The 13,411-nt window shown below is 33.8% G+C and overlaps 1 protein-coding gene across 1 annotated transcript; it reads left to right on the top strand.

Moving 5' to 3' along the window:
* Positions 1–1,153: 1,153 nt before the first annotated feature.
* LOC134242971 (exosome complex exonuclease RRP44-like) lies at positions 1,154–11,060 on the top strand. The gene is made up of 22 exons (XM_062725184.1): positions 1,154–1,437; positions 1,783–1,845; positions 2,051–2,145; positions 2,324–2,514; positions 3,623–3,696; positions 3,899–4,051; positions 4,145–4,300; positions 4,525–4,650; positions 4,849–4,986; positions 5,229–5,375; positions 5,475–5,591; positions 5,685–5,786; positions 6,836–6,900; positions 7,138–7,222; positions 7,420–7,547; positions 7,674–7,760; positions 8,138–8,294; positions 8,506–8,726; positions 8,850–8,940; positions 9,041–9,118; positions 9,372–9,518; positions 10,980–11,060. The coding sequence occupies exons 1-22, from the start codon at positions 1,222–1,224 to the stop codon at positions 11,058–11,060; spliced, it is 2,718 nt and encodes a 905-aa protein (XP_062581168.1). The 5' UTR covers positions 1,154–1,221.
* The last annotated feature ends 2,351 nt before the right edge of the window (positions 11,061–13,411 follow it).

Genomic DNA, 13,411 nt, shown 5'->3' with positions numbered 1-13,411 from the left:
ATCATATAAACGTGCAATGTCGTGAAGTCACCCTCCTAGATAATCATATAAACGTGCAATGGCGTGAAGTCACCTTGCTTGATAATCAGATAAATGTGCAATGGCGTGAAGTCCCTCCTCCCTCCTAGATAATCATATAAACGTTCAATAGCGTGGAGTCACCCTTCTAGATAATCATATAAATGTGCAATGTATCTCTCCTAGATAATTATATTTAAATGTGCAATGGCGTGAAGTCACCTTCCTAGATAATCATATAAATGTGCAATGGCGTGAAGTCACCCTCCTAGATACTAGTAATCATATAAATGTGCAATGGTGTGAAGTCACCTACTTTGTAAGATTGCGGTTTTAACACCCCCAACCCCAATTTTATTTACAAAAAATATACATAATATAAATATAGGCATTTGCAATTAGGGCTTATCTTTTATACCCCTCTCCATCCTTTTTCATTTTTTTTTTCGATGCCTAGAATGCAATATATTTAATGTTAATCTAAAAATAAAATCGCGTGAAATCATATTGAAGTAAAATGACGCTAAAGCGTGAGTGAAGATACTAGTATATTTCTTGTATTTTCGATAAGTTGCAACAACGAGACCTATAAAAAACCCGTTAAATCTTCAAAATATGAAAAACATATTTCGGGTCGGGGACGGGGTGGTTATGGGAAGTTGGGGGGTTGTTCGTTGACTCCTAAACGCAGATCCCTGTTTTCGAGGGGAGGTCTGTGTTTTTTAGGGGGCCGGTCGAAGGTAATTAGTAACTTTTTTTACTTGGTTTAGAATCAAAGTTAATGACTCTGCAAATTCCACCCCCCCCCCTCCTCAACCCCACCCCTTCCCACCCACTGTAGATCCGCGCATGTATATTTTCACAAAAAAATGTCCGTGGTACCCTTAATACATGTACATGATTTGTTATTTCTTCTGATTTTTCTCTTTATTATTTTGAAATTTGAACATTGATTTAAAAATTATAGTGGATAATATTCAATTAATTTCTTATTTTTAACGGATATATTATGACTTACGCTTCTACTTATGGGGGAAAAAATACTCGGGTTCGTTATTCATAATTAGATATAACCGATAAATTTATATTTTTCAAAGGTGACTTCACGACATTGCGAATAGCGACATCCAATCAACACATGTTTTCCACCAAGTTGATTAAGATTAAAACGTTTCAGATCGTATATAACAATAAGGGACAAAAATGCTAACTTCTAAGACATTCATAAAGAAGACTAAGACAGGGAAAATTTTAAAAATTGTTCGCGAGCACTATTTACGTGATGACATAGCATGTGGTGCTGAAGGTTGCAACGAATGTGAGGGGCCCTCAACTTTGGAGGCTGATTGTGCCAGCCAGAGTGAAATGTGCAATGATTTACATTTTCTGTGCCCAGATACTAATGTCATTCTACACCAGGTTAGATTTGTTGCGTGTATTTTTTTTCGCATTTTAGTGGTTTGCAGAAAATACAAACAGGTACTTTTTCCCTTTGAATATGAATTACATGTACTACATTTATAGAACTGACAGTTATAACAGGCCACCTTTAAAAAGATGTCTTTCTGCCCTTTCCCAACAAACTGTTGAAAAGTGACTCAACTGAAAATTTTTTGACCCAGGAAACATTTTTTTAATTCTATCCGGAATTTCTCGTCCCGTCAAGAACTATGAATTTTAATAGTATATAAATATTTATTTGTTCATACTTTCAATTACAATAATTTTTTTTTTCAAATTTTATTTTTATATTCTTCGAAATAGATTGATGTAGTTGAGGATCCAAGAATAAGGAATGTCATCATACTTCAAACAGTTTTAGAGGAGGTAATTTCTTTTTTTTTTTTAATTTGTAATACATTGTACATGTGATTGAAATTAACACTTTCGCCACCAAAAAAATGATTGTCAACACAGAAAGTTGTAGTATTTAAGTCTTAAAACATCATGAAATATACTAAATTAAATACAACTCTGTATATCTTCTAATTAAACAGTAAAAGTATTGAAACTGTATTATCATTTTTTGCAGGTTCGCCACAGAAGTCTTCCAATATACAAGAGACTTAGAGACATCTTATGCAATCCAGATAAACATTTCTACAGCTTCTGTAATGAGTTTAACAAGTAAGCTATGAGAACAGGGCATATTCAAAGGTTATTTTCACGATTGTTTGTAACTAAGAATAGAATACATGTAAGCTCTGCTGTTCTTTTAAAATCATTCTCTTCCTACACTTGGGTTTGGTTTCAATAAAAACTTAAGACATGCTATATTTCAGAAATACCTTTTAATTATTTTCAGGCATACCTATGTTGAGAGGGAGCCTGGGGAATCCTCTAATGACAGAAATGACCGGGCGATCAGGGAGGCTGCTAAATGGTACAACCAGCACCTACAGACAAACACACAGGGGAAGATACAAACTCTGCTGCTGACCAATGATGCAGACAATCGAAAGAAAGCACTTGATCAAGGTCTAAAGAGCTACACAAGTGAGTCAGGTTTTTATTATAGAAAAAGGAGGTATCCGGTAGTGATGGAACGATTGTCAGCGACAATCGATTGTCGGTCGTTAGAAGCTCTTCGATGCTACTAATCGATTATAAAATAAATGTCGCCGACATCGCTAACAAAAAATAAAATTGTCATACTTTAATTTTATTACCAAATCCAAGTGCAAAGAGCATAAAAGTAGTGATGAATGTTGAAAACATGGAAGGATCCCGTGTCTTGTTGATACTTTTACCGCCATGATTGAATATGGGGTTAGACTAATACCAGGAAACGGTAATATTGCAAGTAAAGGAAAACATAATTAGTCTAGTCAATCTTTAAACGTAATTATAACCATAAATACAAGTCTAACTTCTGGATAATTACTTTTGCAACTTGCAATTTTAACTAATTAAAACTAATTTTAAGAAATAAATACATACATGTATTAAATGAAAGGTGGGGCTGATATCAGTAAAATACCCATTGCATGGACTTTATAAAAAAAATAAATTCCCATTCTGTTTCAATAGTCTTATATTGTTTAAAGTAAACACAATACTATTTTCCACTTTTTAAAAAAGAAATTTCATTAACATTTTTGAATATTTTATGTAAGTAAATGATTTTTTTGTAAAAGTCTGACAGAAATCTGAATAAGTTTTAACTTTTCTATATTAATTTTATTAAAGTTCAAAATTTCGATTATAATCGATTATTAATCGATTATGCCCAGCCGATTATTACCAACAATCGATTATGATTTTTTTCCGATTCCCCATCACTAGTATCCGGGGTCGTAATTGATACCAGTTCTTGATATTTGTTGCACTGAAGTCCATTTCCCAAGAGAGATTTCAAAAACATTCTTCTTTAAATTTAAATGAAGTATTAAAAGTATATGAATGTTTTGTTAATAATTGTAGTATCAAGTTGCCAAAGCAATTTTCACTGGAAGTTTTCACAGCTTACATTTGTAAATTATTGTTGAGTAAATGTATTGTAATATTTATAGAAATTTACAAAGTAAAGTAATCATTGATTCATGTAAGAAAACAACATATTATGTGACTTTAATTAATAAGCCTGTATCTGACACTGTTACAGTACACCAGTATGTGAGAAGTTTAAAAGATGGAAAAGATTTAGTTGACAGGCTGTCACTTGCAGGGTCTAAAGTGGTCAGTTTTAAATTAAAGTTATCAGAATGATGCTTGAAATCAATTCATAATGTAATTTCTTGTACAGATACTTTGACTTAAATAATGGAAACAGGAATAATATTAACAATTATGACTTTATGTAATTTAATTGCAGAAATTAAAGTGCTATAAAACAAATTTTATTCTTTTCCCGACTAATGGATATTTTGTTTATAATCAGTTTTCAGGTGATAAAGTTCAGTATCCAGAACATCTCCCCCTGTCAGTGATACAGAAAGGTCTCAAGACTGGGAAATATCGACAAGGGAAGTTCATGGCTAGTAGAGAAAACTACACTGAGGCTAATGTCAGTGTGTCTGAGGAAGAAAAAATGGTAAACTTTCAGCTATAATGAAATGCTGATTCCAAGTTTCATTCCTTCTAAACTGTGTGTAAGCATTAAATAGTGTTTAATATTTGGTTGCAGATATTCATACAAGGACTTCAGCATTTAAACAGAGCTGTTCATGATGACATTGTTGCCGTGGAGATGTTGGAGGAAGAGGAATGGAGTTGTCCGTCATCCATGATTCTTGTCCACACGGAAGATAAAGATGATACAGATGAAGAGGAGGAAGAAAAGGTGATGAGGATGGGGGTGTAAAGATGTACTGTTACTTGTGAAGTATTGGTGTAAGTTATGTACAAGGACTGGTACAATCCACAGGAAAATATTTCAGATTTGTAATCTTAGTTATTCTTCTTTCTGTGGAGGAGAGGAATGAAAAAAATATTAAGGTTAAAGAATCACAAATGTATAGAAAATTTTTAAAAGGTGTTTCTTAGAATTTCTGTCTTGTTTTGAAGACTTTGGAGAAGAAACGCAGGAAGGTTCCTAAAGAGTTACGACAGCCCACAGGTAAAGTTGTGGGGATTATAAAGAGGAACTGGAGGCAGTATTGTGGCATGTTACAACCCTCAATGCTCAAACAGGTACAGTGTATTCCAAAGTTAAAATCTACATTAACAATGCTGAGTAAATTGTTAATATCCTTTGTTTCTTAAAATGGGATTTTTCTCATCATCATTTATTTGATAATTTAAAATTTACATATTAGATAATAATGATATAAAGAGCAATAATGAGAGCAAAAGTAAATATTTTTTTATTATCGTGTTTTCTGCTTTAAGGCAACAAGACATCTAGTGGTTACTGCAGACAAGAAAATTCCCAAAATTAGAATAGAGACAAGACAAGCAGCAGATTTAATGAACCAGAGGATTGTTGTGGCCATTGATAGCTGGCCGAGGACATCTCGATATCCACAGGTTTGTTTACATCTTGGTAAAGAAAATCTCAGTTATAGTGAAGTCATATGGACTATTTTGATATTTATAAACATTTGTTGTAAAAGATGAAGATTTTTTGTATTCACAAATATATACAAAGAAGCACTACCAATAACTGTGTTTATTCATATGGCAAGATGATAAAATAGTAAACAAAACATGTACACATTGTTTATGTTCTTTTCATGTACATGTATTTCTAAAATTTTATTTTTATGTAGGGACATTTCGTAAGGAAGCTTGGAAATGTTGGAGACAAGGAAACAGAGAATGAAGTTTTGTTGTTAGAGCATGATATCCCCCACGCTAGCTTCTCAGAGGCGGTCCTCAACTGTCTGCCCAAACTTCCATGGGAAATCACAAAGGAGGTCAGGTGTTCTTTTTTGAATTTAGACACATGTATAAATTTTTGTCTTAATTTTTATGCATTTTTTGACAATTTTGACTTGTCCGATATTTATCTGTAGGATATGGAGAGGCGTGAAGACTTCCGTGACCTTGACATTTGTAGTGTGGATCCTCCAGGCTGTACTGATATTGATGACGCCTTACACTGCAGGGATCTACCTAACGGAAACTTAGAGGTACTGAAACATAGAAGACTATTTCTGCCACAGACTTCTTGTATATACATGTATGTTTAGCTTATTGTTCCAAATGATTCCTCTTTATTTTAGGTGGGTGTTCACATAGCAGATGTGTCTCACTTTATCCGGCCTGGTACTGCTATTGATAAAGAGGCAGAGAGAAGAGGAACCACTGTCTATCTCACAGATAAGGTTAACACCAGTACTCAAAATATTTCTCATTAAAATTTGTATATTATATATATTATAATGTTCAAGTGTATTTACATGTATACCTGTAGCTTTATACTTTCACAGAGATCAAGAGTTACGAACTGCTGAGTCCATCTGTGTTCACTAAGGTTTGTTTGACAGGTTTTAAAATTAGTCTTACTGGATGTAATGATTTTCATGTAGACCTACCATTTTACACATGGATTTTATAAAATAACGATATGTTTTCGTATTTTAGATGAATATTTATTAAACATCGTCAGTTCATGTATATTTATTTACTCTTTATCATATGGACACCATACTACGCATTCGTTGTATGAAAACGACATTTTACCAGCGTTGCGTGGTACATATAGCATTGCGACTTTTCCAAACATGTGCATTGAACGAAATTCTGTCAGTATTTGTCCAACAATAGTGATCATATTGACAGAAAGACTGTTTCTGAATTTTCATATTTTGCTAAACTTTGACACTGATTTGAAATAAAAATTAAATTTATTAAGTGTTTCGTCTTGTAATCTGCAATTACAATTTCTCAGTGACACTGCGTTTCTAAATTATCGTAATAAAGTCGATGATAATTATTTTAATAGCATATAGGCAACAAAAGATTAATTATAAATCAATTATCACCTTGCAGTATAAGTGTCACCTGAATAAACATCCCGTTATATGAAAGATTTGCTTATTTGCATTTATTGCATTAAATTGTCCAGGTAATGTTGCTAATTATGTAACTTTGTATACACATAGCCACTTCGAGGTATCAAGGGCAAATTTTAATAGAATATGCACAGTGGGACTGCATTTTGACTTCAGGATCAATTGATGTTGAAACTAAAGAAATCAATAGTAAATTTGCTTAATTATCAGACTGGTTATATAAAAAAATGTTTGATTATGGCTCATGTCAGAGAGATGCACTCACTTCAGTTGAGAGATCATAGTTCAATCGTACAGTTCACCTGATTATAATGTTTATTTGCAGATATATGTTTATGTGTAGCTTTATACTTCCACAGAGAATAGATATGGTTCCAGAACTGCTGAGCTCCAATCTGTGTTCACTAAGGTCTAATGTGGAAAGGTGAAAATTGTTTTCTAGCTTTTTACATGTAATAAGATTTTTTTTTCTGTACTTGATTGCAGTCCTTACAAAATGTATATATTTTTACTTGAATATTTATTATTAAAATTTAAAAAAATGAGGAACAGTGTCTAATATACTAAATGTAAGGGGGGGGGGGGGTCCCAAATTCCAATATTATAATGTCTTGTCTATGGAAGGTAGCATATAATTCCAATACAATGTTTCTCATTTCAGATTTGCCTTTTCTGTCATATGGGAACTGACCCATGATGCAGAGATTGTAACAACAAAGTGTACCAAGAGTGTCATCAAATCTAAGGTACAGTCACATATATTTATCACAAAGAACAGAGTTTACATCTTTGATAATATCCAAAGCACAATCACATGTATATATCACATTGAACAGAGTTTACACATTTGTTGATAAGTTTACCAAACCAAAAGCTGTAATTTTTAACTTAAAAGTCAACGAGCAGTATGTATATACATTAAGAATTCTCATTTAATTATCAGGCAGCCTTAACTTATGCCGAGGCCCAAATGAGAATTGATGACCCCAAGATGACGGACACTGTCACTAAGAGTCTGAGGAATCTCAACAGTCTGGCTAAAATACTGAAGAGAAAGAGGATTGATAAAGGGTGGGATATAATCGCAACAGATTATAGTTCTGATTTGTTATTTGCATTCATTGCATAAGAAAATTAGTATTAATGATATCATGACACATGAATAGCTTAATTTTTCTCTCCTCTTTCCATATACAGTGCATTAACATTAGCCTCTAATGAAGTGAGGTTCCAGATTGACAGTGAGACTCATGATCCTATTGATGTTGAAACTAAACAAATCAGGTTCGTAAATTTATCTAATGTAATTACACGTATTTAAAAATAATGTTTTATTATGGTAATGTCAGACTCACTTCAGTTGATCAGACCATATGTTCAATCTTACAATTAACTTAATAATGATTGTTTGGATTATGTAGAATTTCTCCCTTTAATGAAAATTTGTCATTTTCTCCAGTGTTAAGATTTATAGCTGGGCTTTTAGTATTCTTTTAATTAATGCTGTATAAAACTAAAGTATTACTCAGTGAAAAGAAATGTTATAATCTGTACATTATACCTGTACATAGCTATCTAGAAAAACAGATAATTTTGATATACAGTGTAGACTTTGCAGAAAAAAATAATTTATTTTTAGCATTATTTTCTTATAATTATAGAGACACCAATTTCATGGTGGAGGAGTTCATGTTATTAGCCAATGTGTCCACTGCTCAGAAGACCCTCCAGGAATTCCCTGACTGTTCCTGTCTGAGGAGGCATCCAATCCCCCCACCATCCAACTTTGACCCCCTCATCAAAGCAGCTCAGTCAAAGGTACTAAAAAAATATATACACAGTACATGCGCTTATACAAAAGCACTACTTTGTGTGTCCTCTTTCCCATTCTTTAATAAGATGGAAATTTTAAAACAATATCTTTCTAGCTTGTAATAACTAATAAGGGAAATATTTTGTTTCAAAAGAAAAAAAAATGTCACATGGGGTCAATGACCATCTATTTTAATGTCATTCTCCATCATTGTAGGGTTTTAAGATAGATGTGTCCAGTGGTAAGTCTTTGGCCGACAGTCTGGAGAGAGCTGTTATACCCGATGATCCCTACTTTAATGTGATGTTGAGGATCATGACGACTCGGTGTATGACCCAGGCCGTGTATTTCTGTAGTGGAATGTTACCCCCCACTGAATATCTTCACTATGGTCTGGCCGCGGAGATTTACACACACTTTACATCACCAATAAGAAGGTGGATTCAAACTTGTAAACAGCTGATTTATCAGATTCAATTTAAAGGTTAAATAAATGAATATGCTGAGAGATTCTTTATTTCTTAATGTAAACACTGTATTGAATGACTGATGTTTTGTAGGTACTCTGATATCATAGTTCACCGTCTATTGGCTGTTTGTATTGGAGCAGACTCTTCTTATCCAGAATTAACAGACAAGTATAAAACACAGGTATCTGACAGTGTCTGAAGTATGATTCATTATATTGTATACATGTAATAATAATATAAACTAAAATGTTTTGTACATGTGAAATTTTCTGATTTATCAGGCAGTATGCAATAATTTGAACTACCGTCACAAGATGGCACAGTATGCAGGTCGGGCATCAGTCAACCTTCATACACATGTAAGTACCCCTACCTGATATTCTACTACATTAATATCAAATTATATCTGCTTTTCTTTATGGTCTTTTTATTTTGAGATTGACCTCATCAAAAGGCTATTGTATACAGGGAAATTGTTGACCCTTACATTTCCATTTCATACCTTGAAAATTGAACCCCAAGAAAATATGTGATTTCTCCTTATTTACTGTATTTGTACATGTCAGTGGATATAACTACAGGTAGTTCTTTTATTGAATTTTTTTTTGTTAGATATTTTTCAAAAACAGACAGGTGGATAATGAGGGATATGTCCTGTTTGTACGTAAGAATGCGCTTCAGATCCTGATTCCTAAGTATGGACTAGAGGCAACCCTTTATCTGGACTCCAAGGGTGTTACTTTTGAATATGATGAACAGGTTTGTCTTTAAACACAGTCCAGTTTTGCTTACTTTTGATTTCTTAAAGAAATTTTGAACATTTCATCAAAACCCATACACTGGTGCCTTGTTAATCTTGAAGCTTGTGTTCCCCATGCAAATTGTTTGAATTAATGAATCATCCAGATAAATAAGACATATTTGGTATACATAAATAGAAAAATTTTCCCAAAAATGTCTCAAAAGAAGACTGGCATTTGGATTAGCAAGACACCACTGTACTATGCTTGAAAATTAAATGGATGGAATAAATGAAACCTCCGTTGGGAAAACATGATTTAATTGAATCTGATCCCATAACATTCTAAGGAATGGTATTTTTAGCTCACCTGAGCCGAAGGCTCAAGTGAGCTTTTCTGATCACATTTTGTCTGTCGTTCATCTGTCCGTCCGTCTCTCTGTCTGTCCGTCCGTCTGTAAACTTTTCACATTTTTGACTTCTTCTCAAGAACCACTGTGCCAATTTTGACCAAACTTGGTTACAAGGGGAATTTAAATTGTTAAAATGACACCCCTCAAACTTAAGGTGGGGTCATTAAAAAATCTTCTTCTCAAGAACCACTGGGCCAGAAAAGATGAAACTTATGTGGAAGCATCCTGGGGGAGTGTAGATTCTAAATTGTTCAAATCATGACTCCCGGGGGTAGGGCAGGGCCACGATAGTGAAATATATAGGAAAAAACTGTTCTTAAGAACCACTTGGCCAGAAAAGCTGAAACTTATGTGGAAGCATCCTGGGGGAGTGTAGTCCAATTGTTCAAATCATAACCCCCGTTTTACATAGAAATATATAGGAAAAATCTTTGAAAATCTTCTTCTCAAGAACCACTGGGCCAGAAAAGCTGAAACTTATGTGGAAGCATCTTGGGGGAGTGTAGATTACAAATTGTTCAAATCATTACCCCCGGGGTAAGGGCGGGGCCACAATAGGGAATCAAATTTTTACATTGAAATATGTAGGAAAAATCTTTGAAATCTTCTTCTCAAGAACCACTGGGCTGAAACTTATGTAATTCATTGTCTAAATTATGATCTGGGTTGGGGTCACAATATGTATTACAAGGTATGGTATGCAAGTGACATGTGGCCCCATGGGCCTCTTGTTTTTTATCAAACTGAATATTAAACACACCCAGACTTGTGGGAAAGTCAATTCAAAACTATAGAGTCCAATGTAAAAACTTTGTAGGGTATGGATCTTCATTATATGTACATGTAATTAAATCATTGTCACTAGGTAATACAATTGCATGTTTATCAACGGAACATCGAACTTTGATCTTTCACAACTCAAACATAAAAATCTTGGAATTTATTGTTTCCTTGTCAAATTTGGGTTTTGACAGTCATATATATCCAAGATTTTTATGTTTGATAATTATTGCAGGAAGGATTTTTGTTCAATTCTCACAACATTGTATGTAAACATTATTTCTACAGATAGAGGGATTTAGTGTCCCACCAGCCCCACCCTCAGAAGACAGCGACTTAGAACCCCCGACAAAGAAAATGAAGACCTGAATGATAAAAGATAAAGAATTACCAGGGTTTAACAAGATAAAGATGTAATGGGGCACAATAGTAACTGGAATTGTCTCTGTGAAAACACTATCAGAGGCAGAAAAATATTGACATTTACATGTAAAAGTAAAACCAAACATGTAACTGTGTTAACAAATATTCAGTAGAATATACTGATCAGTTGTTGGAAACTGTATGTTTGTTTTGCATAAGTTGCAATGTTTGTAATTGTCCCATAAAAAAGTATGGATTCAGTTACACACATTTTGTTATAGAAATAAAGATGTATCAAATAAATGTGTCAGTGTTTGTCAAGCATTTTTTTCAAAATCCTTTTTATCCTTCCCAGGAACAAGGGGTCAGTTTGAAAAATGGTTGCCCATCGGCCACATCGGTTTATATCTGAAGCACTGTGGCTGGAAAAATACATCTAGTATGAAATTGGAGGGGATTATTAACAAGTCTTAAATGAGAAACATTTTATAGCTCACCTGACCAAGGCTCATGGCTTTGCTATCACATTTTGTTCGTCGTGATTTTTCCGAATTTTCCTATATATTTCTATGTAAACTTTTCACATTTTCGCTTCGCCCTACCCCCATTGGGTCAATTTTGACCAAATTTAATCAAAGCATCCTTTGGTGAAGGGAAATTTAAATTGTTAAATATGATCAATTATGGCTTTGCTATTCTTGAGAAGACAAAACAAAGAATTATTCACCTATATATTGTCAACTTTAAACACTTTGGTTCAGCCATTAAAGAGAGGCCATGAAATTCACAATTCACAATTTTGGAAGAGGCACCATTGCTTATCATAATTATTAATTTAGCATCATTTTGTAAACAATGACCAGAGTCAGCAAATACATTTTATCAGTTGTGCACCTCAAAAAGGAACCACTGACTCAGGGGCCACATATTTCAAAATTTTGCAAATTTTATAATTAAATTATTTATACACTGAGCTTGATTTCAAAGCATTAATTTATTTTCATTTCCCCCCCCCCCCCTCATGACAGGGAGCAAAAAAAAAACACTTTGCTAGATGCACCTTCCTTCATCATAAATATATATAATTGAATCATTGGCATAAAACCCAAAAGCAAAGGAAAATATATTCAAAGAATTAATGTATTTTTTACATATAATCATGAATCTAACACTACCCCTGAGGGGCCATAAAATTCACAATTTTGGAAAGGGCATGATCAATTATGTGCTTTGTTATTTATTTAATACTCAGAAGCAGAGAAGAAGATTTTAAAAGAATTAATGCATTTTCACTATATAATCAATAGAGCCCCATCCTAACACCAGAACCCCTGACCCTGGGGCCATAAAATAAATTTTGGAAAAGGCACTCTTGCTTCCATATAACTATGTGCAATTATGGCTTTGCTATTACCCAGAAGCAAGAAGATTTTTAAAGAATTTTCTTATATATTTCTATATGAAACTTAGGTCCCACCTTAACACCAGAACCCCTGACCCTGGGGCCATAGAATTCACAATTTTGAAAAAGGCACTCTTGCTCATCATAACTATGTACTTACTTAGTTTATTTAGTACCCAGGAGCAGAGAAGAAGATTTTCAAAGAAATAATGCATTTTCACTATATAATCTATATAGCCCCACCCTAGCACTAGAACCCCTGAATGAAGATTTTTAAAGAATTTTCTTATATATTTCTATGTAAAACTTTTTAAAGATTGCAATAATTTTAGGGTTTTGGCCCCACCCCTACCCCTGGGGGTCATGGACCATGAAATAAATTTTTGAATCTACACTACCTGTAGATGCTGTATACAAAATTTGGTTGAAATTGGTTTAGTGGTTTCAGAGAAGAAGCTGAAAATTTTGTTAACACACGATACGACACCAAATTTTCAGTAGGTCACCTGAGTTACTCAGGTGACCTAAAAAGGGTGGGGTCATTAAAAAATCTTCTTCAGAAGAACCACTGGGCCAGAAAAGCTGAAACTTATGTGGTAGCACCATGGGGTAGTGTAGATTCTGAATTGTTAAAATCATGACCCCCGGTGGTAGGTTGGGGGCCACAATAGGGAATATAAGTTTTACATTGAAATATTCAGGAAAAATCTTTAAAAATCTTCAAGAATCACTGGGCCAGAAAAGCTGAAACTTATGTGGAACAATCCTTGGGTAGTGTGGATTCTAAATTGTTCAAAACATTTTGTCAGACATGGGGAATCAAAGTTTTACATAGAAATATATAGGAAAAATCTTTAAAAATCTTCTTCTCAAGAACCACTCAGCCAGGAAAGCTGAAACTTATGTGGAACAATCCTGGGGTAGTGTAGATTCTAAATTGTTCAAATCATTACCC

This window comes from Saccostrea cucullata, unplaced genomic scaffold (genome assembly GCF_032062105.1).
Source record: "Saccostrea cucullata isolate Sc308-1 unplaced genomic scaffold, CSIRO_AGI_Scuc_v1 ctg128, whole genome shotgun sequence".
NCBI classification, from domain to species: Eukaryota; Metazoa; Mollusca; class Bivalvia; order Ostreida; family Ostreidae; genus Saccostrea; species Saccostrea cuccullata.
This window is presented reverse-complemented; position numbering and strand designations above follow the sequence as displayed.